Source organism: Urocampus carinirostris, chromosome 11 (assembly GCF_059441175.1).
Source record: "Urocampus carinirostris isolate Australia breed hairy pipefish chromosome 11, RoL_Ucar_1.0, whole genome shotgun sequence".
In the NCBI taxonomy this organism is placed as follows: Eukaryota; Metazoa; Chordata; class Actinopteri; order Syngnathiformes; family Syngnathidae; genus Urocampus; species Urocampus carinirostris.
The window spans coordinates 1817775-1845338 of NC_142359.1; the positions used below are offsets into that span (position 1 = coordinate 1817775).

General features: G+C 45.0%; 1 protein-coding gene across 2 annotated transcripts in view; it reads left to right on the top strand.

Moving 5' to 3' along the window:
* The first annotated feature begins 8693 nt into the window (after positions 1-8693).
* The window catches only part of LOC148356155 (thyrotropin-releasing hormone-degrading ectoenzyme-like), a 69042-nt gene continuing 50171 nt past the window's right edge, over positions 8694-27564 (top strand). The window contains exons 1-4 of one of the 2 annotated variants that reach the window (XM_088348026.1): positions 8694-8948; positions 9037-11288; positions 17063-17280; positions 20004-20286. In XM_088348026.1, coding sequence (XP_088204152.1) covers positions 10824-11288; positions 17063-17280; positions 20004-20286 — 966 coding nt within the window. In that variant the 5' untranslated portion in view covers positions 8694-8948; positions 9037-10823. Of the gene's footprint in view, positions 11289-17062; positions 17281-20003; positions 20287-27564 lie in introns of both variants that reach the window. The other variant, XM_088348024.1, reaches the window with a different exon arrangement.

The following is a 27564-nucleotide window of genomic DNA, read 5'->3' on the forward strand; positions in this document are numbered from 1 at the left end:
CACCATTTACTTGTTGCCATTAAGAGTGATTTATTGAACAAGTCTCATTAAATCACGTGAGTTCCCCTTTTAACATATAAATACAAAATAACATTGCCATCAATTGGTACTTTTCAAGAATCATTTCACAAAAACACCATAACTGTACTTTCCAAAACAACTCACTTTGTGTTATATGGTAACCCAATATACATATTAACATCACAGTACACTCTTAACCCAGCCCCGCATAACGTAGCATACCTCACTCTGTTGCTTACGCTAACGGACGACTCGCTCGTACTATTTCACTTTTTGTAAACTTTACAGACATCACAAACATATTTCCACATGTTATCCTCCTCACAGTAAGTGTGTTACCAGGATAAACATCTCATCTGCAAAATAGATGGGAAATGTCAGTCTCACACGACACCATTTATTTGTTGACATTAAGAGTGATTTATTGAACACGCTGTTAGGTTTAAGTCCCCAACATTTATGATAAAACGCTCTGAAATAAAAGACAAAGAGAATCTGATCAGTTTTTAGATATCTTGCAAGGAGAGCGATCGAAGATTGTTTACCGCCAATCTCCCAAATCCATCTGAAGAAATCTTCGATCTCTTTCCTCTTTTTATTAGGGTTCGCCCTATCGTACATAAGTCTCAACTTCTTAAAGGGGGGGGTTCTATTCGAACTGGTTGAGACCGCATTCTAACTGTTGCTACGCAGAGTTAATTCATCTTCTTTCGCACGCCTTGCTTTCCGCCCGATGATCACAGCCGGTTTCTGTTTGGACACCTCCTTTCTTCTTTCAAGGCTTTTGGTGAAAAACAACTTGAGTTATTGCATGAGATTATTCCAGGGCAAGTTGCTCCCATTGGTATTGTGAGATAAAGAGACAGACTGTACAAAAAACAACGCATGGCCTTGAAGAACAGCTTACAAACTGAAAACTCTACAAAAAGGGCTGAGAACACTTATAACATATTCATGTCAACAGTAGGATAAATATATGTATATAATTCCAACACAAGTCTCATTAAATCACGTGAGGTCCCGCGAGACTCTGACCTGTGAGACTATGCCATCTAGTGGTGATATACTGGTACTTCACTTTTTCCGCTTTACAAAACAACACCGACATCCCAAAATATAACATTTGAACTAGTCAGCGACCCTTGTTGCGCCACAGATAGAATAGAATAGAATAGAATCTACCTTTATTGTCATTGTTACAAAATGGGTTAACATATTGTGACAACGAAATTGGGCATGACACTCCAGTTTTACACATTCACAGTGAGGTATGAGCCAAGAAGATAAAGGAACAGAGAAGATAAGGTTAGCAGGTATTTATCAAAGAAAAGATGAGAGATAAAAGAACACTTAGCCGCTGCGTATAGACTCATCTTCTCTGTTCCTTTATCTTCTTGGCTCATACCTCACTGTGAATGTGTAAAACTGGAGTGTCATGCCCAATTTCGTTGTCACAATATGTTTCTCACAATATATGTAAGAGTTTTTCAAACATGAGACAAATCAAGAAAAATGGATAGAAAGAAAGGGAGAGGGATGAATAGAAAAAGAGGGAGCAAAAGAAAAAGGGAGAGGAAACGAGATCTTTGTCGAAAATACACTGCTACGTACAAGAAGCCGGACCAAAATGTACGAATGGATTTGTTTATTTCATCATCTTGTTTACACAAATGTCATCAAATATCCCACATCTTGCTGTGAGTAAATAGGAGCCACCTTATGTCTGGAACATCTAAGATCATCTAGTCACGAATAAGTTGATAGGTATACTTTAGAAATAATAAAAGTGGAAAATGAATGAATACATAAAAAGACGTTTCGGTGTTCCGCAATTACTTCTTAAACCAGCAGAGGGCGCCCTTGACCGTCCAATTTCCAGTCAAAACACAGATCCGCTGTCTTTATTCATGTTTGTTGAACTTTTGAGGCAGCGTGCTCCATAATAAACCATCGTTCTCACGGGGGCTGGACCAGGGGTTGACACTAAGAAAGGGGAAGAGAGAAGTAGAGGGAGAAACAATGAAAGAGAAAAAAAAGAGTGAAAAAAAACCCAAAAGAAAAAAGTGAGAGAAAAAGAAAGATGGAGAAACAAGAAAAACAGAGAGAAAAAGAGAGACAGAGAGGAAGAAGGATAGCTTTATACTGCTCCCTAGTGAAGGTTCAATTGCACATGGTTTAAAAAAAAAAAAAAAAAAAGTTCCCCGGTGTCAAACGTGCCTGGGTCCGCTTGACGGAGCCTCGCGCCCTCTCGGGGGGTCCCAGCCCACGCTTTAAGAACTACTGCGCTCATGTGTATTAAAGCATCCCCGCCATTGAGCCTGAGAAGTCCAAAAACGCCAAGTCCCCTTTTTGGCTGTCGTATTTACCCCGGAGTGCCATGTCTAATCTCCTTGTCTCTCGACAGAGACCTGTTCAGGATGCTGTGGCCCCGCCCACCACCCTCCGGACCGCCCTATTGGCCCTCGACAGGAAGTCCAATTATGGAGACGGACGAGCCACCCGGGCGCCATCCGTCAGCCGATCAGCTCCTCCTTTAAGCTCCTCCCCCGTCGCAGCCAATCGCAGAGCTCGTTTGTCACATGGACACGCCCACAACAGACACAAAACAACGAAGGCGAAACAAAAGCTCGCTCAAACTCGGGCCTCGAGTTACGAGGATCATAGAATCCCTCGAGGGGGAAGCCTGGTCACCACGGTAACCAGAGGCGTGTCCGGGAGCGGTCCGAGTGGGTCGCTCACCCACGTGATTAAATAGGCATGCTAATGGTGACCGGGAGGATCTCGTTGTCCCGTCTCATGCTAACGGTGACAAGATAACGGGTAAATGCAAATGAGTCATGCTAAAGGCTACATGCTAATAAGTCCTTTTAACAGCTACATGCTAACGTCTCATGCTAATTGTTAACGGCTACAGTCTCATGTGTAGATGCCAACGAGTCATGCTAAAGTTTACATGCTAACAAATTTCTCAAAAGATAAATGCTAACGAGTAGATGCCAACAAGTTATGCTAACGGATGCATGCTAACAAGTCATGCTAACGTGTAGATGCTGACGGCTACATGCTTATGACTACATGTTAACAAGTCATTCTAACAGCTACATGCTAACGTCTCATGCTAATGGCAACAAGATAACGAATCATTCTAAAGGCTACTCGCAAACGAGTTATGCTAAACATACATGATAACACTCATCTTAACGGCTACAAGCTCATGTGTAGATGCCAACGAGTCATGCTAAAGGCTACATGCTAACAAGTCATTCTAACAGATAAATGCCAACGAGTAGATGCTAAGAGCGACGTGCGATCGAGTAGATGCCAACAAGTTATGCTAACCGATGCATGCTAACAAGTCATGCTAAAGTGTAGATGCTGACGGCTACATGCTAATGACTACATGCTAACAAGTCATTCTAACAGCTACATGCTAACGTCTCATGCTAATGGCAACAAGATAACGAATCATTCTAAAGGCTACCCGCAAACGAGTCATGCTAAAGGTTACATGCTGACAAATCATTATAACAGGTAAATGCTAACAAGTAGATGCTAAGAGCGACATGCGATCGAGTAGATGTCAACAAATTATGCTAACGGATACATGCTAACAAGTCATGCTAAAGTGTAGATGCTGACGGCTACATGCTAATGACTACCTGCTAACAAATCATTCTAACAAGTAAATGCTAACGAGTAGATGCTAAGAGCGACATGCGATCGAGTAGATGCCAACAAGTTATGCTAACAGATACATGCTAATAAGTCATGCTAACATGTAGATGCTGACGGCTACATGCTAATGACTACATGCTAACAAGTCATCCTAACAGCTACATGCTAACGAGTAGATGCTAAGAGCGACATGCGATCGAGTAGATGCCAACAAGTTATGCTAACGGATACATGCTAACAAGTCGTGCTAACGTGTAGATGCTGATGGCTACATGCTAATGACGACCTGCTGACAAATCATTCCAGCAAGTAAATGCTAACGAGTAGATGCTAAGAGCGACATGCGATTAAGTAGATGCCAACAAATCATGCTAACGGATACATGCTAACAAGTCATGCTAAAGTGTAGATGCTGACGGCTACATGCTAATGACTACCTGTTAACAAATCATTCTAACAAGTAAATGCTAATGAGTAGATGCTAAGAGCGACATGCGATCGAGTAGATGCCAACAAGTTATGCTAACGGATACATGCTAACAAGTCATGCTAAAGTGTAGATGCTGACGGCTACATGCTAATGACTACCTGCTAACAAATCATTCTAACAAGTAAATGCTAACGAGTAGATGCTAAGAGCGACATGCGATCGAGTAGATGCCAACAAGTTATGCTAACAGATACATGCTAATAAGTCATGCTAACATGTAGATGCTGACGGCTACATGCTAATGACTACATGCTAACAAGTCATCCTAACAGCTACATGCTAACGAGTAGATGCTAAGAGCGACATGCGATCGAGTAGATGCCAACAAGTTATGCTAACGGATACATGCTAACAAGTCGTGCTAACGTGTAGATGCTGATGGCTACATGCTAATGACGACCTGCTGACAAATCATTCCAGCAAGTAAATGCTAACGAGTAGATGCTAAGAGCGACATGCGATTAAGTAGATGCCAACAAATCATGCTAACGGATACATGCTAACAAGTCATGCTAAAGTGTAGATGCTGACGGCTACATGCTAATGACTACCTGTTAACAAATCATTCTAACAAGTAAATGCTAATGAGTAGATGCTAAGAGCGACATGCGATCGAGTAGATGCCAACAAGTTATGCTAACGGATACATGCTAACAAGTCATGCTAACATGTAGATGCTGACGGCTACATGCTAATGACTACATGCTAACAGCCTCAACTCTTACATTGATTTTCTGAATTGTATCTTGTAAATTACCGCAGCTTTTTGTTTTGTTGAAAATGCTTCACATTGTAGCGTTCGACCGCTTTATGCAAATTTTGTTTGTCATGATGTTCAATTAAAAAAACAGTCTCCAGGCGCCCTCTGCTGGACTATAGTGGTACTACAACCTTCAACATCACGTGAGTTGCCGACGCTTTCGATTCAATCCATTTGAATCCAATATATCGATGAGTTGTTGTAGCCCTAGACCCAACCAACCCCAATTCAGTTCTCGAATACTTACAACACAAAAAACAAAAACAAATGAAGCAATACTACTAAAAAATACGACTCAAATACGATAGAAATAATGCAAAAATACTGAAGAAATACTCCTAAAATACCACTTCATAAATATGACAGAAATGGAAATACTTCAAAGATACTTCTACAAGAAAACGACAAAAATACCACCACAGTAATACTGTATTACACAAATACGGCTATAGAAATCTGACGACAGAAGTATAACTAAGGTACTAGAGTACTGCTACTAAAATACTATGGAAGTACGATACAAATACTTGTATGGATATACTACAAAAACACGACCGCAGAAATACCACAGAATTAGTACAAAGATACTCAAAAATACTACAAATAAGATAAGGAAATAAAATGACAGTATTTGTAAAAACAAAAAATCATGTCCCTTGAGCACACGGGTTGCGGGGGCACTAGTACTTCCCGTGGTGTGTCTTGGGCAAGTACATCCCGGCGGCGCCCATCCCTCTTCGGGCCAACATATACCGGTACACAAAGTCAAAGGAACGCGACCCAGTGCTGGGTCAGTAGAAAGGGAGAAAGAAAGAAAGAAAGAAAGAAAGAAAGAAAGAAAGAAAGAAAGAAAGAAAGAGAGAGAGAGATAGCATGAGAGAGAGAGAGAGAGAGAGAGAGAGAGAGGGGAGGAAGGAAGGAAGGAAGGAAGGAAGGAAGACAAATAAAGAGAGGGACAAAAAAGAGAGGGAGAAAGAAAGAAAGCCAAATAAAGAGAGGAACAAAGAGTGAATGAAAGAAAGGGAGAAAGAAAGAAAGAAAGAAAGAAAGAAAGAAAGAAAGAAAGAAAGAAAGAAAGAAAGAAAGAAAGAAAGAAAGAAAGAGAGATAGCGTGAGAGAGAGAGAGAGAGGGAAGGAAGGAAGGAAGACAAATAAAGAGAGGGACAAAAAAGAGAGGGAGAAAGAAAGAAAGACAAATAGAGAGAGGAACAAAGAGTGAATGAAAGAAAGGGAGAAAGAAACAAAGAAAGAAAGAAAGAAAGAAAGAAAGAAAGAGAGAGAGATAGCGTGAGAGAGAGAGAGAGAGAGAGGGGGAAGGAAGGAAGGAAGACAAATAAAGAGAGGGACAAAAAAGAGAGGGAGAAAGAAAGACAAATAGAGAGAGGAACAAAGGGTGAATGAAAGAAAGGGAGAAAGAAACAAAGAAAGAAAGAAAGAAAGAAAGAAAGAGAGAGAGGGGGAGGAAGGAAGGAATGAAGGAAGAAAAAAGAAAGAAAGAAAGACAAATAAAGAGAGGGACAAATAAAGAGAGGGACAAAAAGAGAGAGGAAGAAAGGGAGAAAGACAAATAGAGAGAGGAACAAAGAGAGAAAGAAAGAAATGGAAAAAGAAAGAAAGAAACACAGACACACTCATACATCAATAGGGAGTCAGCCTCCAAACGTTTTGAGGATAATCAAGATGCTAATTGGTAAATGGTCTGCATTTCTATAGCGCTTTTCAAGTCAATAAAGACCTCCCAAAGCGCTTTACAATGTGCTTCAAACTTACCCATTCACGCACACACACACTCACACACCAATAGGGAGTCAGCCATGTGAGCCGCCTACCTGCTCTTTGGGGGCATTAGGGATTCAGTGTCTTGCCCAAGGACACGGAGGAGCCGGGAATCGAACCTGCATATTCAGTGACACAGGGGTGGTCAATTCTTTGGAATGACCAGGGGCCGCTTCGGGTTCCGAAATGTAGCCGAGGGGACCATCACTGGTGTTCATTTATCAAGAAATCCAAACGCAGACATCTTGGTTTTGTATCGTGTCCAGCATGGTCGCCGTGGCGACCGGCTGGCCCCGGCCCCTGGGCACCGGCTGTAGTAGATCAGCTAATTTGCGTGTGTGCTTCTTAAGGGTGGGTTGTGGGTATTGCGGGTGCTGGTTCATTGCATTTTCTGTTCTGTTTTGCTCTGTCCTGTTTTGTTTGATTCGGAGGAAACCTGTGTTTGCACGTTTTGAGTAAAAGCCTGTTTTGTGAGTATCCCTGATGAGGGGGGTGAGGGACAAACAGAGTTGGTGGATACAACCGGAATGTTTGAATAATATATGTGTATAAGCAGCATATTTGATATATAGTTTTGAAGTAGGGTTGTAGTATTTTTGTGGTAGTATTTTTTTGTTGTAGACACACAAAGAGACAATAGGGGCTAAGTTGACACCCATTTTAAAAAAAATCAGAAGTACTTCTTTCACTACTATCATCATTTGAACGTTTTCGTTCAGGGGACCGGGTGGAAAGGCATGGGGGGGCTGCATGCGGCCCTCGAGCCGTAGGTTCTATTCCACCGATCCGACAGCAGGGTTGGGTAGGGTTACTTTAACTGGATTACTTTCAATAACTTTTGGATTACTACAATACCAAATATGCTAATACCTGTACCTGTCCCACCAAAGATCCACATTCACGCTGGACTGGATGATAAGGTTTTTATTACAGTTACTGCAGATGAAATGAGTCACAACATTAGCTTCTCTGCTGGCTTTGATCTCGTTGGCAGCTTGCGCTGTAGACTGCCCAAAGCATATCAAAGAGCTTTCTTTTCAATTGACATAAAATACATTTTAGAATATCACAATACATTTTACAAGAGATCGTATAGTGGATTTTTAACGTTTACAATGAATTCAACATATTTTTCTTTAGTCTGAATTTTAACCAACATCATCCTTTTTATATATATATGAGAAAATAGAAATAAGAACAATAATGAGTATAAAAACGGATACAATTTACCTGCAGATGAAATGAGTCACAACATTCGCTTCTCTGCTGGCTTTGATCTCTTTGATCTCTATAAGGGGAATTAACATTTTAGCACAACCGAAACAAAACGAAAATCAATCCAAACGGCTTGACAACATCAATCACATGACTCTGCATGTTGAGAGATTTGTCAGCTGTGGTTAAGATGTGTCTTACCGTTGGCAGCTCGCTCTGTAGACTGCCAACAAAACCCCGCCTCCCGGTCACATGTCCAAAACCAAAACAAACCCTACCCCATACCAGCAGGTGGCACTGTTGGACTCATCATTGCAGGACACTTACCAAAAACTATACACATATTTCAGCAGGAATTTCAATAAAAGTTTTTATTACACCCGTTACATAAACATGAATAAAATAATGACTCCCAACACGCGGTAAGCCTTCCCTCCTGGCTTTGATCTCTTTGATCTCTGGCAAAACGGACATCAAATGCCACAGAAACAACATGAAAATCAGCTTTTTGCCCTTCCATGTATCCCGTTACTCCCCAAGTCTGCACAAAATGGAGTAATCTTATTCAAATTTAGTTTCTTTTGTCTTTTATCAGCATATTTGGTATGGGAGTAATCCAAAAGTCATTGAAAGTAATCCAGTAATCCCAACCCTGTCTGACAGCATACTGTACCTTTAACGGCGTTCTTGAAATGATGCTGTTATATTCAGGTGGCGAGTAGGCGGTCTTGCCCCCCCCCCCCTCCTCTTTTTTTCTCCTCCTCCTTTTTCTCTTTCTCTCCTTTTTCTCCTTTTTCTCTTTTTTTCTCGTCTTCATCGCGGATGCGAGCGATGACGCCGAAAGCTCCGGTTCCTCCGGCGGGCTTCGCTTCCGGGAACAGCCGGCAAACAGGCCACTTGGCCCGGGATGCTTTCACTTAGTTTGACGGCGAGCCGCCGGTCCTTTCCTCCGACGAGCGGAAGCTTCTCGGCGGTCCTTCCATTCCGGATCTTCCCGCTGTCGAGCTCCGGGTGATTGCTGCCATTTTTCTTTTCTTTCTTCTTCTTTTTTGGAGAAAAAATTAATTGTTTCGTCTTCTGGCTTTGATGCGCTCTGCAGACTCCGGAAGCAATCAACCAATCGGATTCTCGCGACGGATGGGCAAAAAAAGATTTTGCGCTTGAGAAGAAAGTTGAGGATTTGGGGGTTCTTCTTTGGGTTGAGATTTGGGGCGATGGACGATTCTCCTTGGAGGAGAAGCTTCTGAATTCCGTTCCGGAGCACGTGACGAGGGATTTGTTGGTGATTTGCTCATTTGCGTATCGATAGTTGCTCGTTTTCTCCTTCCCTTTCGCTTTACGAGCCTCAATATTGGACATTATTGCTCGTGTTTCGATTGCTATACACGTGTTTTCCCCGTGTCTTGCTGTGAGTAAATAGGCGCCGCGTCAGCTTTATCGTTAACAAGGCATACCTGTCAACTTACACGTTTTCGCCCGAGTTTTTTATTTCAATTCCGGATCGTCTCGGTCCCTGGGAGCAGACGACATCCTAGATTGCTAATAGTATCGCGGTAGGAGTAAATAGGTGCCGTGTTGCGTCGTGAGGTCATTTCAAAGGGGAAACGCAGTCGTTCATAAGGAAAAACTGAAAACTTGTTCTCCATATTGACTATGGTTATAGTATAGCGCCACCATCAGGCTGGAATTAAGATAAACCTGAAAATTTTGAACGTTTTAAGCCTTTGCTACAGAAAAAAAAAACTCGTTTTTTCCTGTCAGATCCGTCCGATCTAGCCTGTTTCAACTCAAATTCGGATGGTCTCAGTCTCTGGTAGCAAATGACAACGTAGATTGCTAATTTTCTCTGTCTTCCTGTGAGTAAACGGATCCCGCGTTGTGTTTTGAAGGATTATTATTGCTATTATTGCAATCTAATCTACATATATAATCCATATAATCCTCAATAAATACCGACAAAACCGATAAACGTCTGTTTGCGTAGGTTATCGGCCTCTGGAGGTAAAACTGGGTACTGCGGCTCTAAACCACTCCGAGCAGCCCAATCCAATCTTGAGGCGTGAGGTTTATGATTGCTATTATTGCAATCTAAACTACATATATAATCCATATAATCTAATTGTATCTCTGTTAAGATGTCTATCCAAACCCAATTCTAAATCCGGATTTGTGTGTGACTTATAGGCTCCAAAATGGCCGAACTGACTTTCGTAGCAATGTACACAGCTGCAGTTTAGACCTCTGCAAGTGTCTTTGACTAGGTTTGTTGCCGTGGCATCCTTAATAAATATCGGCAAAATCGATCGAACGTCTGTTTGAGGGTATTGGCCTCTGGAGGTAAAACTGGGTACTGCGGCTCTAAGCCACTCCGAGCAGCCCAATCCAATCTTCTATTGCTATTTCGCTTGTCATTAACAAGGGGAGGTTGACAGGTATGAGTAGGTCTTCCTGTGAGTAAATAGGTGCCACATTGTGTTTGTGAGGTCTAGATTGCCATTATTGCAAATTAATCTATGTACATAATCTATATAATCTAATTGTATCTCTGTCAAGATGTCTATCCAAACCCAATTATAAATCCGGATTTGTGTGTGACTTATAGGCTCCAAAATGGCCGAACTGACTTTCGTGGAAATGTACACAGCTGCTCTTTAGACCTCTGCGAGTGTCTTTGTTATCGCCCTCTGGTGGTAAAACTGAGTGTTGCGGCTCCAGACCACTCCGAGCAGCCCAATCCAATCTTCAATCGCTATTTTGCCTGTTATTATCAAGGGGAGTTTGACAGGTATGAGTAGGTCTTCCTGTGAGTAAATAGGTGCCACATTGTGTTTGTGAGGTTTGCGAAGAAGATTTTGGCCAATCGTAGCAAAGTTCCGGTTGGAGGGAATGGGCCTGTGCGAACGGATACGAAACGGGCGTAGGATGTCGGAACAGTGGGCGACCACCGGGGGGCGCCCTCGGACGGGCGGCGACGGTCCGACGAGCTGGCGGAACCGTCTGATTTTGGCCTCGGTTTTGTCGGCCGTGACCCTGGCGGGCGTCACGGCGGCGGCGGTAGCGGTGGCGTTGGCCGTCCGTTCGGAGGAATGCGGGCTCCCCGGGGAAACCGGGACGGGTACGCACCGGGGCCCCGACAGACCCGAGGGCGGCAGGGGCGAGCGGCTGTCGGAAGAGGATCGGAATGCGCAGCCGTGGAGGCGGAGCCGTTTGCCGGGCGAGGTCAGACCCCGCCACTACGACCTGAACCTCGCCATCTATATGGACAATTTCACCTTTTCGGGCGACGTCAGCATCGACGTGGAGTGCCTCAACGCTACCAGGTTCATCGTGCTGCACGCCGACAGACTCCAGGTAACTCGCCGCCATTTTTAATCGGGCGCTCGATCAAACACATAATGGGAGACAAGAGTCATTCATTTCAGCTCATGAGGAGACGTAACCAGTTCCGGGCCTGATCCTCATCCGACTAAAACACAGGTGTCAAACAGGCGGCCCGCGGGCCAGATCAGGCCCGCTAAGGGATTAAATCCGGCCTGCCAGACAACTCTCAGAGAAGCGCAAGAGAAAAACAAGCTGCAGGTTGAAATATGTCAACTTGATCTTGCCAAAGCCAGGTGCCTCGAACAAAGGCACTTACTTTGATTTCATTTCTCTCTCTCTCTCTCTCTCTCTCTCTCTCTCTCTCTCTCTCTCTCTCTCTCTCTCTCTCTCTTTCAACCCCTTTTCTCCCACTCTGTCTCTGTCTCTTTCTCTCTCTCTGTGTCTCTTCCTTTGTTGCTCTTTGTCTCTTTCTCTCTCTTCATACCCTTTGCGCTTTCTTTTCTCTTTTTCTCTCTTTTCTCTTTCCCTCTCTTCATACCCTTTGCGCTCTCTTTTTCTTTTTTCTCTGTTTTTTCTTTCCCTCTCTTCATACCCTTTGCGCTTTCTTTTCTCTTTTTTCTCTCTTTTCTCTTTCTCTCTCTTTATACCCTTTGCGCTTTCTTTTCTCTTTTTTCTCTCTTTTCTCTTTCTCTCTCTTCATACCCTTTGCGCTTTCTTTTCTCTTTTTTCTCCTTCCGTCTTCCTACCCTTTGCGCTTTCTTTTATCTTTTTTCTCCTCCTGTCTTTCTATTTATCTTTGGATTTCTTTGTTCCTCTCCCTTTCTTTTCCCCCTCTCTCACAACTTTTTATCTTTTGTTCCTCACGCTCTCTCTCTTTTTTTCTTTGTCCCGCCCTCTTTCTCTTGTTTCTTGATCTCTCTTTTTCTTTCTCTTTAATCTACTCGTCCCGCCCCCGAAAGAATGTTTGTTCTATCGTGTGGCCCCCGAGTTCAAATGACTTTGACACCCCTGGACTAAAATGTCCTTGACTCCTCTTTTTTAGTACAGCACACAAACATGCATTTCAGGTGAATTGGCCGGTCCAAATTGTGCTTAGGTGTGAATGAGCGAATGAGTTGTCTGTCCCTGTGTGCCCTGCGATTGGCTGGCAACCAGTTCAGGGTGTCCCCTGCCCACTGCCCAGAGATGGCTGGGATGGGCTCCAGCCCCCCCGCGACCCCAATGAGGATAAGCGGTACGGCTAATGAGATGAGATGAGATGAGATGAGACACACAGGATTGTTGGGAGACGTAGAAAAGGACACTCCGATGTATAAACACAAGAATGAGATTTACTCGAGTAGATCACAAAAAGGACCTTGTAGCTTTCAACATTTGGACTAAATGGGTTATAAATTCAAAATAATCCCATCAACATGTTAAGTCATTAAAATGAGGACGTCATCAAATTCCAGTTACATTTAGCTGAAATTGTCACAAACCAGAACAGGAAACAGGAAGCAGAACCCAAACGCGTAACGTTACTCACAGTTTATTGAGGAGAAGAGGAATGAGCACACACTCGATCCGGGGATGGTTGGTCGCGGAAGGAGATTGAGAGGAACGAGGAAGTGGACAAAATCTAACAGATCGGGGCGGGAACAAAACGGGAGACAAAACACAGGCAAAAACAGAGATTCACATGGCTTGACGTGTCAAAACAGAGTTTAGCAGACGCTCCGACAAAAGGCGACTCACAGACAGCGTTGAAGTAGTACCAGGGAGCAATCTGTCAACGCGTTACAGCTGGTGTCCATGGGCAAGGCCAATTGGGTGCCGTGGCAACCGTGACAGAAATTAGCGCCACACGGCAGGGACCAATCGGGCGCCATGGCAACCGTGACAGAAACAGGTCCCCGACCCACCAGTTGAGAAACACTGGCCAAGGTTAACCTTGTGTGTCTATGGGCAAGGCCAATTGGGCGCCGTGGCAACCGTGACAGAACCTGTTCTCAGGTTATGAGATCAAACCTTCCTGTGTGGAGTTTGCATATTCTCCCCAGGCACTCCGGTTTCCTCCCACATTCCCTCAATCAACTCAAGTTGATTGGCCTAACCGAAATCTCCCTAAGTGTGAATGAGTTGTCTGTCTCCATGTGCCCTGTGATTGGCTGGCAACCAGTTCACGGTGTCCCCTGCCCGAAGATAGCTGGGATGGGCTCCAGCACCCCCGCGACCCTACTGGGGATAAGCAGTGCAGATAATGGATGGATGGATAGTCACCGTCTATTGCAACGATTCGTGGAATCGTGGGACCGTTGTTACTAATTTCTTCGATTTGGCATTAAAGGTTGTTGTCTAATGCGAACGAGAACCAGTGCGTAGCAGCAAGATTGAGCTAAGGCCCACATCTTATGCCATTGGTTTACGAGTATGGCCACGTGAGAATGTATTTTCGAGTATGTGGCCCTCCAGCTTAATGAGTTGGACACCCCCTGATTTAGTGGTACATCATTAAAAATCTTGATGAAGCACTGTGGTTTAATATCTGAGCACAAGCCGGCATCCGGGGTTCGTACGGGTGCTTGAAATCCTTGGAAATGACGGCTTTTTTATGGTGTCTTTTCCAGGAATAAAAGTGCTTGTAAATGCTTGAATTTTTTGCCATTTTTTTTCTCAACAAGTCCGTTTAAAAAGGAGGTCAACGAGGCTCTCCTGTGGCTTGGTTTTGCCATCGCTTTTCTTCTCCCGGGCGATTAACGGCAGCATGCGTTAGTTTGTATGGCATTGTCCAGTCAGCGCACCCTATTGGACAGGCGCATGCTAGACCTGAACAGGGCACAATAAATTGTGTATCGGTGCAAGGATTACGTATCCTTTATGGACATTTATGATGGGCCAGTATTCAGTTGTAATAAGAGGAACCTCCTGCAACTGAAAATGGAAACTTAAATTTAACCTACTGTCACGGTTGCCATGGCGCCCAATTGGTCCCCGCCGTGTGGCGCCAGGTTCTGTCAGGTTCTATGGGGTGAGAGATAAAAATGCTATGTAATCAAATTGTAATCCTGCAAAGTAATCCATATTTCTGTCACGGTTGCCAGGGCGCCCAATCGGCCCCGCCCATGGACACCAGCAGTTGACAGATTGCTCCCTGACTACTTCAACGCTGTCTTGTGAGTTGCCTTTTGTCGGAGAGTCTGTGGAACTCTGTTTTGACACATCAAGCCCTGTGAATCCCTGATTTTGCCTGTGTTTTTTGCTCTTGTTTTGCCAAGCCCCGTGAATCTCCGGTTTTGCCTGTGTTTTGGCTCCTGTTTTGTTCTCACCCCGATCGGTTTGATTTTGTCCACTTCCTCGTTCCGATCAATCTCCTTCCGCGACCCCCGGATCGAGTGTGCGCTCGTTCCTCTTCTCCCCAATAAACTGCGAGTAACGTTACGCAAGTGGGTTCTGCTTCCTGTTTCCTGTCCTGGTCCTGACACCTCCAACCCATACAAGGAAAGATCTGTCTCCAAAACAAATATATGTTACTAGAAATATTCGAAAGTATTTGTGGCCTCTGCGAAATACACGGTTGGCTTAAAAAAAAGTGCTTAAAAAGTGTATGAATTTAGCCATGAAAAGGGTGCACAGCACCACCCGCTTCCCGCATCGACCAATCCGACGCCGGCTTCTGCAAGCGCCATGATTTTCTTCACGTGAGGTTTATTTTGGTGGTTTCCAGATCGCGGCTAACGACGCCTTTTCAAGAGCTAATTAGTTTGATGGGAACGTTAGCGTGTGAGGGGACAGCGCCCCCAGGCGAGGCTAACAAGGTGTAGCCTCCGATCGTACGGTTAGCCTGCGGATGCTAACTGTCGCCAAATTTTATTCATTCGTCCGTAAGCGAGAGAATAGCTTTCCCTTTCGTGCATCGTTTTGCTTCCTAAGGATGGTCTTAGTCCTGATCGCGTTTCTCTTAAAATAGCTAAAGTAATAGATGTGAAACCAGGACAGGAAACAGGGAGCAGAACCCAATCGCGTAACGTTACTCACAGTTTATTGGGGAGAAGAGGAATGAGCGCACACTCGATCCGGGGATGGTTGGTCGCGAAAGTAGATTGATCAGAACTTGGAAGCGGTCAAAATCAAACAGATCAAGGCAAGAACAAAACAGGAGCAAAACACAGGAAAAAAACGGGGATTTGCAGGGCTTGGCGAAACAAGAGCAAAAGACACAGGCAAAAACGGGGATTCACGGGGTACGAGTTTCTCAGACGCTCCGACAAAAGGGGACTCACAAACAGCGTTGAAGTAGTCAGGGAGCAATGTGTCAACGCGTTTCAGTTGGTGTCCATGGGCAGGGCCGATTGGGCGACGTGGCAACCGTGACAGAACCTGGCGCCACATGGCGGGGACCAATGGGGCGCCATGGCAACTGTAACCCTAAGCCTGAATGACATCTAAGCCGGCCCCCTAAAACTGCTTTGAAATAGCCAGACACTACAAGGGCGCTGTAACGGTTTGAGACCCCCACCTTTATTAATTAATTAATTCTCGTGCCGGCTTGATGAGGGGGGCCCTATCGTGGATGGGGAGCCAAAGCTAGCTAAGTGGCTAGCGGCGTTACAAGTCTTGGGTACCGTCCGTAATCATGGTACCAAATAAGACCGACGAACTGGCTGTGCTGGTGAAAAACATCAAAGCGTACAGGGAGTGCCGTTTGCTGTGTTTTACGGAAAAGTGGCTCACGTCTAGCATCCCTGAGGCTAACACTAACTGGAGCTACCCGGCTTCAACACTGTTAGGGCAGACAGAGACACAAAAGCCTGCAGGAACCAAAGAGGAGGCGGACTCACTATCTACGTGAACACGAGGCGGTGTAACCCTGGGCACAAATATTTCCATCTGCTGCAGGGACGTCGAACCTTTGGCCTAGCGTGTGACGTAAATTACAACACAGCACCCCGAGGCCATCCTGTTCATCTGCTAATAAATAACAAAAGGATACTGCTGGAAGTGTGAATTTCCCTATGGGGATGAATAAAGTATCTATCTATCTATCTATCTATCCATCTATTTATCTATCTAGATATCTAGATATCTAGATATCTAGACATCTAGACATCTATATATCTAGACATCTATCTATCTAGACATCTATCAAGACATCTATCAAGACATCTATCTATCTATCTGGACATCTATCTAGACATCTATCCATCTATCTGGATATTTATCTAGACATCTATCTATCTATCTGGATATTTATCTAGACATCTATATATCTAGACACCTATCTAAACATCTATCTAGACATCTATCTATCTATATGGATATTTATCTAGACATCTATCTAGACATCTATCTAGACATCTACCTAGACATCTATCTAAACATCTATCAAAACATCTATCTAGACATCTATCTATCTATCTGGACATCTATCTAGACATCTATCCATCTATCTGGACATTTATCTAGATATCTATCTAGACATCTATCTATCTATTTGGCCATCTATCTAGACATCTATCTAGACATTTATCTATCTATCTAATCATAAAGTTCCATGTAAAGAGGGATCCATTTATAGTTAAAGTGAAAGAATGTTTTGATCAGAGCTTTTCATCTGGAAACTTGGATTTGGCCCAACCTAGCACAGACCCTAACTCCAGGGCGTGAAGGTCTGTGCCAGGCTGAGACCTCGGGTTTTTCACATTATGACTAAAGATACCGTACGAGGGTCGGCATGCCTGACGGAAGGTTGCAGTCTTCAAATGAGGGTCTCCGTCGAGAGCTTCTCGGTTCCCGAGTCACACGTCGGTTTTGTCCCGCCTCAGGTGTCCGACGTATCGGTGACGGCCCTCAGAGCCGGAGGCGGGGCCGTCCGGATCCAGCGCCACTTCCTCTTCGCGGCCAATCAGATGCTGGTTTTGGTACTGCACCGGGAACTCAAAGCTTCCAGGACCTACCGCCTCAACATCTCGTTCGAAGCTGCCATCGAGGACCAACTTCTGGGATTCTTCAGGAGCTCCTACAACCTCCACGGGGAGAAACGGTACGTAGGCCCGTTCCGGGTACAGGGGGACCTCTTTATACAGGCGCGTTTCTCTATACCGGTTCTCTCTCTCTCTTCCTCCACCGCTTATCCTCAGTAGGGTCGCGGGGGTGCTGGAGCCCATCCCAGCCATCTTCGGGCAGTGGGCAGGGGACACCCTGAACTGGTTTCCAGCCAGTCACAGGGCACACGGACACAGACAACTCATTCACACTTAGGGAGATTTCGGTTAGGCCAATCAACCTGACATGCATGTTTTTTTTGGAATGTGGGAGGAAACCGGAGTGCCAGGAGGAAACCCACGCAAGCACAGGGAGAACATGCAAACTCCACACAGGAGGTCCGATCTCATGACCTCAGAACTGTGCCGCACACGCGCCAACCACTGCGCCGCCATGCTGCCTTATACTGGTTCTATCGCGCCAAGAGGGGTTTCATATCCGAGGAAACGCGGTTCCTGTCGAAGCCCCGAGGACCAGCAATCTGCCGCCGCACGGGGTTCGTACGGGTGCTTGAAATCCTTGAAAATGACTGCATTTTTAATGGTGTCTTTTCCAGGAATAAAAGTGCTTGTAAATGCTTGAATTTTTTCCCGCTTAAAAAGGAGGTCAACACGGCTCTCCCGTGGCTTCGTTTTGCCATTGCTTTTCTTCTCCCAAGTGATTAACGGCAGCAGGCGTTAGTTTGTATGGCATTGTCCTGTCAGCGCACCCTATTGGACAGGCGCAGTTAGACCTGAAGAGGAAAAACCGCGTCGCCGGCAGTCCCACAGGCTACCACTAGAGGCTGCTCATCCAGTTCTTCCGCGGGCAAAAATATATATATTTTTTATTTTTTTATTTTTTATTTTTTTTTGTGTGTCAAGTCTTGTTCATTTGTTTGGCCCTTAATCACAAAGAGTCTCAAAGGGCTGCACAGATCAAAGACCACTGCAAACTACAGACTGTTATAACAGCATCCCCTGATCTAAAACCTACATGAGGACAAGGAAAAACTCAAAAACCTCAACATAAGAAAATCAAAGACACCTTGAAAGGGGACCCCACATGAAGTAATCCCCCTTCCAGGAACACCAGGCTGCGACACAGATATACACATAAAATACATCATTTATTTCTCACGTTCGGACGTTATTTCTCTCGTGGGCCAAATCCGGCCCGCGGGCCACGCTTTTAGTCACACGTGTAATCATCGGGAGCACTACAGAGTGTGAGCGATTCGAGTCACGAGTAGAATTTCGCAAGGAACGAAGCCGGAAGGGAGCGGGAGCACGGTATTCGGACGCAAAGCGTGAAACGAAATCCCACGCGCACGACACGGCACGGGGCGGTGCTGCAGCAGGTGCTTACCACAGAGAAAAGGTCAGACTTCACAACACTGACATTGATTAACTCTCTCTCTCTCCCTCTGGCGCGCACACTCTTCATATCACCGTGGTCGTGCGAAAACACAGGAAACGCACTCTGTCATCTTCTGTATTTCCCAGAAGGCCGCAGTCAATGTTCCCTGTCGTTTTCCTTAGGGGTCTGAGCGTTCACACAAAGTCGGTGAGCGACGCTTGAAACAACAGTGAGCGACGGCAATCCCGAGTGTGGCGACTAAATCATGATCAAACATGTCCAAAACTTGACATTTTGCTGAGTTTCCGGCAAAATGATTTTTCTCTTTTGAATTAATTGACTCATGCGATATTGCAAAGGTTGATTGTTTTTCCAATTCTTTCACAAGATATCCATTTTTTTTTTCCTGGAATATTTTGTCGCATAAAATTAACATTTTTGGGGGCTTATTTCGTCGTTTGTAAGATACAGAACTGTATTTAATCACAATTTTGAGTGGAAGTACAATGTTGGCAACAAGATTAACTTAATATAATTGGAAATGATTTGAATGCAACACAAACTTTTTCATCTTTTTTCCATGTTTTTTTTCTACTTTTTTAAAAATTTCTTTTAAAAAAATCTCATTGTGTTTATTTTTTCCGAGCTGTTACTTTTGTCTTTTTGTTCTCTATTTACTTTTTCCCTACATTTCTTTCTTTTCTTTTTTTCTGGCTTTTTTCTAAATGTTTCCTTCTTTTTTTTCTTCCTTTTGTTTCTTTTTTTCTCAGCTGTTCATTTTCTTTTTTTTTTCTTTTTTGTTCTATTTCCCCCCCTTCCTTTAAATCATTTTGTGCATAGTTTTACATAATATTTGGTCATGAAAGAAGCAAAAACAACCCGAAGAGCCGTTTAGGACCCGAAAGAGCTGGTTCCTTTTAGTGAGCCCAGCCGAAGAAGCCGGTTCTCGAAAAACTCTACCGACTTTACTCAACTTCGTTCGGCTTCGACTCGTCTTCGACTCGTCTTCAAAACACCGCATTTAGAAAACAGCGTCAGGGGAACCCGTGTATTTTTACCCTCACGCACTGTAACTTTGACTTAATTAATGGAGCCCTGATTTTGGGGTTAGGGTTAGGGTTCAGGGTTTAGGGTTAGGATTTAGGGTTTACAATTAGGGTTAGGGTTTAGGATTACGGTTTAGGGTTTAGGGTTTAGGGTTTAGGGTTTAGGGTTTAGGGTAAGGGTTAGCATGAAGTCTTTCTTCTATATTTTCATTTTTTAATGAGTGGAATGTCTTTCTGGCAAATAATAGACTTGAAATGCACTCAAAATCTCCAGCTTCAGCTTCAGTACATGGATCGAGGTGACTCAACTTGACTCTTGTTCTATTTTTGCGCCCAGCTACCTGGCAGTGACCCAATTCAGCCCGACGCACGCCCGGAAAGCCTTTCCCTGCTTCGACGAGCCGGCCTTCAAGGCCACCTTCTCGCTGAGGCTGCGGCACAGCCCGCAGTACACCTCGTTGGCCAACATGCCGGCGGTGGGCAGCGAGCAGCAGCACGACGGCCGGGACGCTTGGGTCACGCGCCGCTTCGCTCGCACTCCTCCCATGTCCACCTACTTCCTGGCCTGGGCCGTCTGCAACTTCACCTCCAGGGAAACCCGCGCCGAAAACGGCCCGGCGGTGAGACCTCCTGTTCTTCGTATACAATCTGTGTGTACTTGTTGGGGTTTTTCTTCCTAAACGTGCTATTTCCTCTCTCGCCACTCTCATTTACCCCTAGATGGATAGATACTTTTTTCATCCCCGTAGGGAAATTCACAATTCCAGCAGTATCCTTTTGTTGTTTATGAACAGATGAACAGGATGGCCTCGGGGTGCTGTGTTGTAGTTTAGCCACAGCGGAGTGGATGACGTCACACGCTAGGCCAAAAGTTCGACGTCCCCGAAGCAGATTGAAATCTTTGTGCCCAGGGTTACACCACCTCGTGATCACGCTCGGGTCCTGGAGGACCGCACATCCTGCCTGATTTTTGCCGTTTCTCGGCTCCGATAAAAATGATTGAAATCACAGAGATCGTTAACAAGGTCCTGTTAGCTTGTTAACGAGCTGCTAATCGACACGACCCGAGTTGAAGAAGAGAAACCTACTAAATCAAGCGGGACATACATATGGCCCTCCAGAAGATAAATAGATAGATTCTTTATTCATCCCCGTAAGGAAATTCACACTTCCAGCAGTATCCTTTTGTTGTTTATTAACAGATGAACAGGATGGCCTCGGGGTGCTGTGTTGTAGTCTAGCCACAGCGGAGTAGATGAGGTCACACACGAGGCCAAAAGTTTGACGTCCCCGAAGCAGATGGAAATACTTGTGCCCAGGGTTACACCGCCTCGTGTTCACGTTGATAGCGAGTCCGCCTCCTCTCCGCTTCCCGCAGGCTTTTGTGTCTCTGTCTAACAGTGCTGAAGCCGGGTAGCTCCAGGTAGCTTCACGTTAGCGTCCGGGATGCTAGACGTGAGCCACTTACCTCGTAGTATTTTTGTGATATTACCATAGTTGTTTTTTGTTGTTTTTCCGTTCTACTATTTTTGTAGTAGTCATTTATGTAGTATTATTACTGTAGTCGTATTTTTGTAGTATTTATATGGTACTTTTTTTAAATTTTCCGAACGAAAGCAAAATACCCATCACGGGTATTTTTGTTGTAGGAGCGCAAAGGGACCATGGGGACAAAATGATTTACTATTTACTATGATACAATTCGAGCATATTTGTTTGGCGGGCCGGCTGAAAAAGCCCCTGGGCCCCCACATGGCCCCCTCGCCCATAGTTGACCCACCTCTGGTCGCAGGAGTCCTCCATGAAGTCGTCACGGGTCACTTCCTGCTCTGCGCAGCTGCATCTTGTTAGCGCACATCGCTAACCGCCAGATGTGGCCCCCTGGTGGCGCTCCAATGAGAAAAAAATATTTTTGCCTTAGGGCCACACTCGCATGAAAATGCTTGAATTTGGGGCGGAGTACATGTAAATCCTTGAACTTGTTGCCGTGTTTCTCAACAAGTCTGCTTTGAAACGACACTGACACTGCACTCTGGCTTGCCTTTGAATTTCTTCCCTGGTGATTAACGGCAGCTGGCATTTGTTTGTATGGAATTGCCCTGTAGAGGTACAGGTGCAAGCTACAGGTAAACGGGGCACTACATGTCACAGTTGCCATGGCACCCAATTGGTCCCAGCCGTGTGGTGCCAGGTTCTGTCACGGTTGCCGCGGCGCCCAATTGGCCCCGTCCATGGACACCGGCTGAAACGCCTTGAGAGATTGCTTACTGGGAGTACTTAAACGTGGTCTTTTGAGCCGTTAGTTGTCAGGGTGTCTCCAAGACTCCTGTTAGCCTGCTTTTTTTGACCTGATCGGTTTGATTTTGACAACTCTTTTGTTCGGATTTCAAATTTCCCTTCCGCGACTCTCGATCCCTGGATCGAGTGTGCGCGCATTCCTCCTCTCCCTAATAAATTGTGAGTACGTTACGCGATTGGGTTCTCCATTCCTGTTTCCTGTCCTGGTTCGTGACACTACAAGGGTCTCTATGTCAAATGTTTCTTACGGGCCAGGTTAGCGTTTCCAACCGGTCCATCGGAATGGAAGCTTATTGTTGACGTCCACTAATATGTTTGCGATTGACCGAAGATCGAGACATCCTACGTCTCCTTCGATCGTTAATGCCGATATTGTCACGGTTGCCATGGCACCCAATTGGTCCCTGCCGTGTGGCGTCAGGTTCTGTCACGGTTGCCACGGCGCCCAATAGGCCCTGCCCATGGACACCAGCTGAAACGCGTTGACAGATTGCTCCCTGTCACTACTTGAAGGCTGTCCTGTGAGTCGCCTTTTGTCGGAGCGTCTGCGAATCTCCATTTTTCCTGTGTTTTTGCTCTTGTTTTGCCAAGCCCTGCAAATCTCAGTTTTTTCCTGTGTTTTTGGTCCTGTTTTGCTCTCGCCACGATCCGTTTGATTCTGACCACTTCCTCGTTCCGAGAAATCTACCGTTTGCTGATTTGCTCCTCCGTCCCGGCCATCGACCTGTTGTGCCCTGTTTCTTGCCTGATACCTGTTGCCGACCTACCTATTTTCTGGACCCGTTTCTGTTTTGCTCCCCCGTCCCGGCCATCGACCTGTTGTGCCCTGTTTCTTGCCTGATACCTGTTGCCGACCTACCTATTTTCTGGACCCGTTTCTGTTTTGCTCCCCCGTCCCGGCCATCGACCTGTTGTGCCCTGTTTCTTGCCTGATACCTGTTGCCGACATATTTTATGGACCTGTTTCTGTTTTGCTCCCCCGTCCCGGCCATCGACCTGTTGTGCCCTGTTTCTTGCCTGATACCTGTTGCCGACCTATTTTCTGGACCCGTTTCTGTTTTGCTCCCCCGTCCCAGCCATCGACCTGTTGTGCCCTGTTTCTTGCCTGATACCTGTTGCCGACATATTTTATGGACCTGTTTCTGTTTTGCTTCCCCGTCCTGGCCATCGACCTGTTTTGCCGCTGTCTCTGACTACCTTTGCTCGGCACGGAAGTTCCACTTCTGCATTCCTGCTACCTGTGACCGACAATCATCGGATCGTGGATGCAAGCACTGTTCTCTTTCTTAATAAAAATTGAGTAAAACGAAAGCTATTGGGTCCTGTCTCCATTCCTGGCTTGTTACATTTCCAGCCAATGAATATGGGCTCCAAACATTGGTTTTCGGCCTCCTTTTGTAACGAACCAGGGCAGGAAACAGGAATGGAGAACCCAATCGCGTAACATACTCACAGTTTATTAGGGAGAGGAAGAGTGCGATCAGGGGATCGATGGTCGTGGAAGTGGATTGAAATCGGAACAAATGAGTTGTCAAAATCAAACCAATCAGGCCAAAAATAGAATCAAACACAAATTCACGGAACTAGGCATTTCACACAGAGTTTGACAGGAGTCTTGCAGAAGTTTCACAGAAGCTCTGACAACTAACGGCTCAAAGGACCGCGTTTAAGTACTCCCGTGGAACAATCTGTCAACGCGTTTCAGCCGGTGTCCATGGGCGGGGCCAATTGGGCCCCCTGGAAACCGTGACAGAACCTGGCACCACACGGCTGGGACCAATTAAGCGCCATGGCAACCCTGACACCTCTCAGTCCTAATGTCCGGATGCTAACGTTAGCATAGCGCTAAATCTCCTGCCCGCTGCTATCAATAAATAGCAGCTTGCACACCCCGACGGAGCTTTTATCGTCGCCGGCGACTTTAATCGGGCATGTTTATGGACTGTACTTTCCAAATCCATTCAACACGTGGACTGAGCAATTAGGGAAAAAACACTGGACCGTGTGTACAGTAAGATCAAAAATCTAGTTGGATCCGCCCATCTCTGTCCGTCCCTCACCCCCTCACACACCCCTCCCTCTGGAGGAAAACAAAGCCTCCTGTCAAGATTACTGATGCGAGGCACCTGTGTCCGGTCCTTTGGCGCCAACAGCCCTGGTCGCCGATTGGCTCCCTGACTCTTTTTAAACTCCCGTCTTCCGAAAAGAAGCCGTCAGACCTTCTGCAAACCTATGCTCTCAGCTAGGCAAGCTTTGTACTATCCGACATTATCCTGCCCTGTTTTTCCCTGCCTGATACCTGTTGCCGTTTCATTGACTTGAAAAGTGCTATACAAATGCAGACCATTTACCATTTAGCATCTTGATTATCCTCAAAACGTTTGGAGGCTGACTCCCTATTGGTGTGTGAGTATGTGAATGGGTAAGTGTGAAGCACATTGTAAAGCGATTTGAGAGCTCTTTATTGACTTCATTGACAACAAAGACAGTTAAAACATCTTTGTTCCTTTATCTCTTTGTTTTCCTTATCCTCACTGTAAAATGTGGAACTGGAGTGCCACGTCCAATTTTGTTGTCACAATATATCCCATGTTGTAACAATGACAATAAAGGTATATTCTATTCTATTCTATGATCTATGAGCCCTGAAAAAACTGTACTGTGTTTGTTTTTGTAAAAGGGTCGAGTGCTAATAAGCTACGTTTCTGTAGGTTTTTTTCCCTTCCTTTGTTTCCTCGTCGTTTTTCCTTAAATTTGACAGTTTTTTGTTCGGAGACGGTTTAACATCCGCATCTTCACAAGAAACGACCAAAACGCAAGATCTATTTGCGGCTTTCCGAAATAGACGATTCGCCGCGGGATTCTATTTCCGACGAGCGGAGACACGGGAAGGTTGTCTCGGAAAGCGTACGGATTCGGGGATGAAAACGATGCGGCGGCGTCAACAGATTGCATCTGACAAACTGTTGACAGCTTTAAAAAGAAACAGCTGTTCTTCTATTTCCGCGTCTGATTGTGAGCATCTTCTCTTTTCTTCCACGTCCGTCTTCTTTCTTCTTTCCATTTGGGTCCAAAAATACAAAATTTAGCATCAAAGCAAGTGAGCCGTTTGAGAGCCGGCTCTCTCGAATGAGTTGAGCCGAAAAAGCCGGTTCTCTAAAAAGAGACGGACTTTTCACCACGCAACTCGAGATCGGCGTGCGGACGAAAACTCGAACCGCGAGACCAAAACAACAATGGCGGATCTGCCGGACGAAAAGTTTGGAGTGCGGTAAATCTTTGTTTTAAAAAATATGTAATTGAGTAATAATGACAATTTTGTGTCAAAAAAGTTGCGTCCCGGGGTCTAGGACGCGGGACGCCGGCAAACGAGAACACCGCCTGTCTGTCCCGTCCTGTCCGGTATTGTTCCCGTCCGTCCGATATCTGCTTGTGCATTTTGTATCGATCTCGTCAGCCTCTGGCTTCCTATAATCCCACACCTTCTGCCTAACGTGCCTGACTCCCCATTTCCCGTGAAATAAAAGCGTGTGTGAGAAACGTCACGCATTTGGGTTCTTCTCTGTGTTCCGGTGCTTGACACTACTAAAATAAATTAACAAAAATCTTCAAAATAAGCAAGTTTATCCTGTGTAGCATTATAAAGAATTACACTACTCCATGTCAGACATTTCTGCTCATTTCAAGTAGTATTATTCTGTTTTTATAGATGTTAATTTGTTTTTCAAGTGAAATAAAAATTAAAAATCCTCAAAAAACCTAAATTATCCTATGTAGCAAGATTGAGATTTGCAGTAGAAAAATGTAATTCTAGAAATATTTGTCAAAAGCCGGCAAAAACCTATAACTTGGCTTAATGTGTGATATGTCAAAGTGTCCTTGGGCAAGACACTGAATCCCTAATGCTCCCAATAAGCAGGTCGGCGCCTTGCATGACTGCATGGCCACTATTGGTGTGTGAGTGTGTGTGTGAATGGATAAGTGTGGAGCACATTGTAAAGCGCTTTGGGAGGTCTTAATTGACTTGAAAAGTGCTATAGAAATGCAGATTATATACCATTTAGCATCTTGATTATCCTCAAAACATTTGGAGGCTGACTCCCTATTGGTGTGTGTGTGTGTGTGTGTGTGTGTGTGTGTGTGTGTGTGTGTGTGTGTGTGTGTGTGTGTGTGTGAATGGGTAAGTGTGGAGCACTTTGTAAAGTCTTTTGGGAGGTCTTCATTGACTTGAAAAGCGCTATAGAAATGCAGACCATTTACCATTTAGCATCTTGATTATCCTCAAAACGTTTGGAGACCGACTCCCTATTGGTGTGTGAGTGTGTGTGTGTGTGAATGGGTAACTGTGAAGCACATTGTAAAGCGCTTTGGGAGGTCTTAATTGACTTGAAAAGTGCTATAGAAATGCAGACCATTTAGCATCTTGATTATCCTCAAAACATTTGGAGGCTGACTGACTCCCTATTGGTGTGTGTGTGTGTGTGTGTGTGTGTGTGTGTGTGTGTGTGTGTGTGTGTGTGTGTGTGTGTGTGTGTGTGTGTGTGTGTGTGTGTGTGTGTGTGTGTGTGTGTGTGTGTGAATGGCTAAGTGTGGAGCACTTTGTAAAGTGCTTTGGGAGTTCTTCATTGACTTGAAAAGAGCTATAAAATGCAGGACATTTAACATTTAGCATCTTGATTATCCTCAAAACGTTTGGAGACTGACTCCCTATTGGTGTGTGAGTGTGTGTGAGTGAATGGGTAAGTGTGAAGCACATTGTAAAGCACTTTGGGAGTTCTTCATTGACTTGAAAAGCGCTATAGAAATGCAGACCATTTACCTTTTAGCATCTTGATTATCCTCAAAACGTTCTGAGGCTGACTCCCTTTTGGTGTGTGAGTGTGTTTGTGAATGGGTAAGTGTGAAGCACATTGTAAAACGCTTTGGGAGCTCTTCATTGACTTGAAAAGCGCTATAGAAATGCAGACCCTTTACATTTATTCTCGCGTCATCGATATCAACCAAAAATAAAATGGCCATCAAAGCCAAAAGAACTTCAAGTACTACACAAACACTTCAACGGCAGACAATCCGTTTTCCTATTTTGCAATCGTTTCCCCTCGACTCGATTGTCGTCGTCACTGTTTTCCACTTTTCCTTCCCCTTAACACGAACTTTCCGGGGCCCCGTTATTATGGGCAAAAAAGGGAAATCGAACCGACAAAATCGCAATAAAATAAGATGCGGTCCCTCTCGAATACCATCGGGACGGCGTCGATTGACTAAACTGGAAAAAGAGATGGAGCAGGTCATTATTGCTGTCTTCTGTTTTTTTCTTCTTCTTAGCATTTTTCTTTGCCAAGGAAAACACTTGCGAACCACTGAAACTGTCACGAACCAGAACAGGAAACAGGGAGCAGAACCCAATCGCGTAACGTTACTCACACTTTATCGGGGAGAAGAGGAATGAGCGCAAACTCGATGCGGTGATCGGTGGACACGGAAGTAGATTGATCGGAACGAGGAAGTGGTCAAAATCAAGCAGACGGGCAAAAACGGAAATTCACAGGGCTTGGCAAAACAAGAGCAAAAAACACAGGAAAAACGGGGATTCTCAGGAC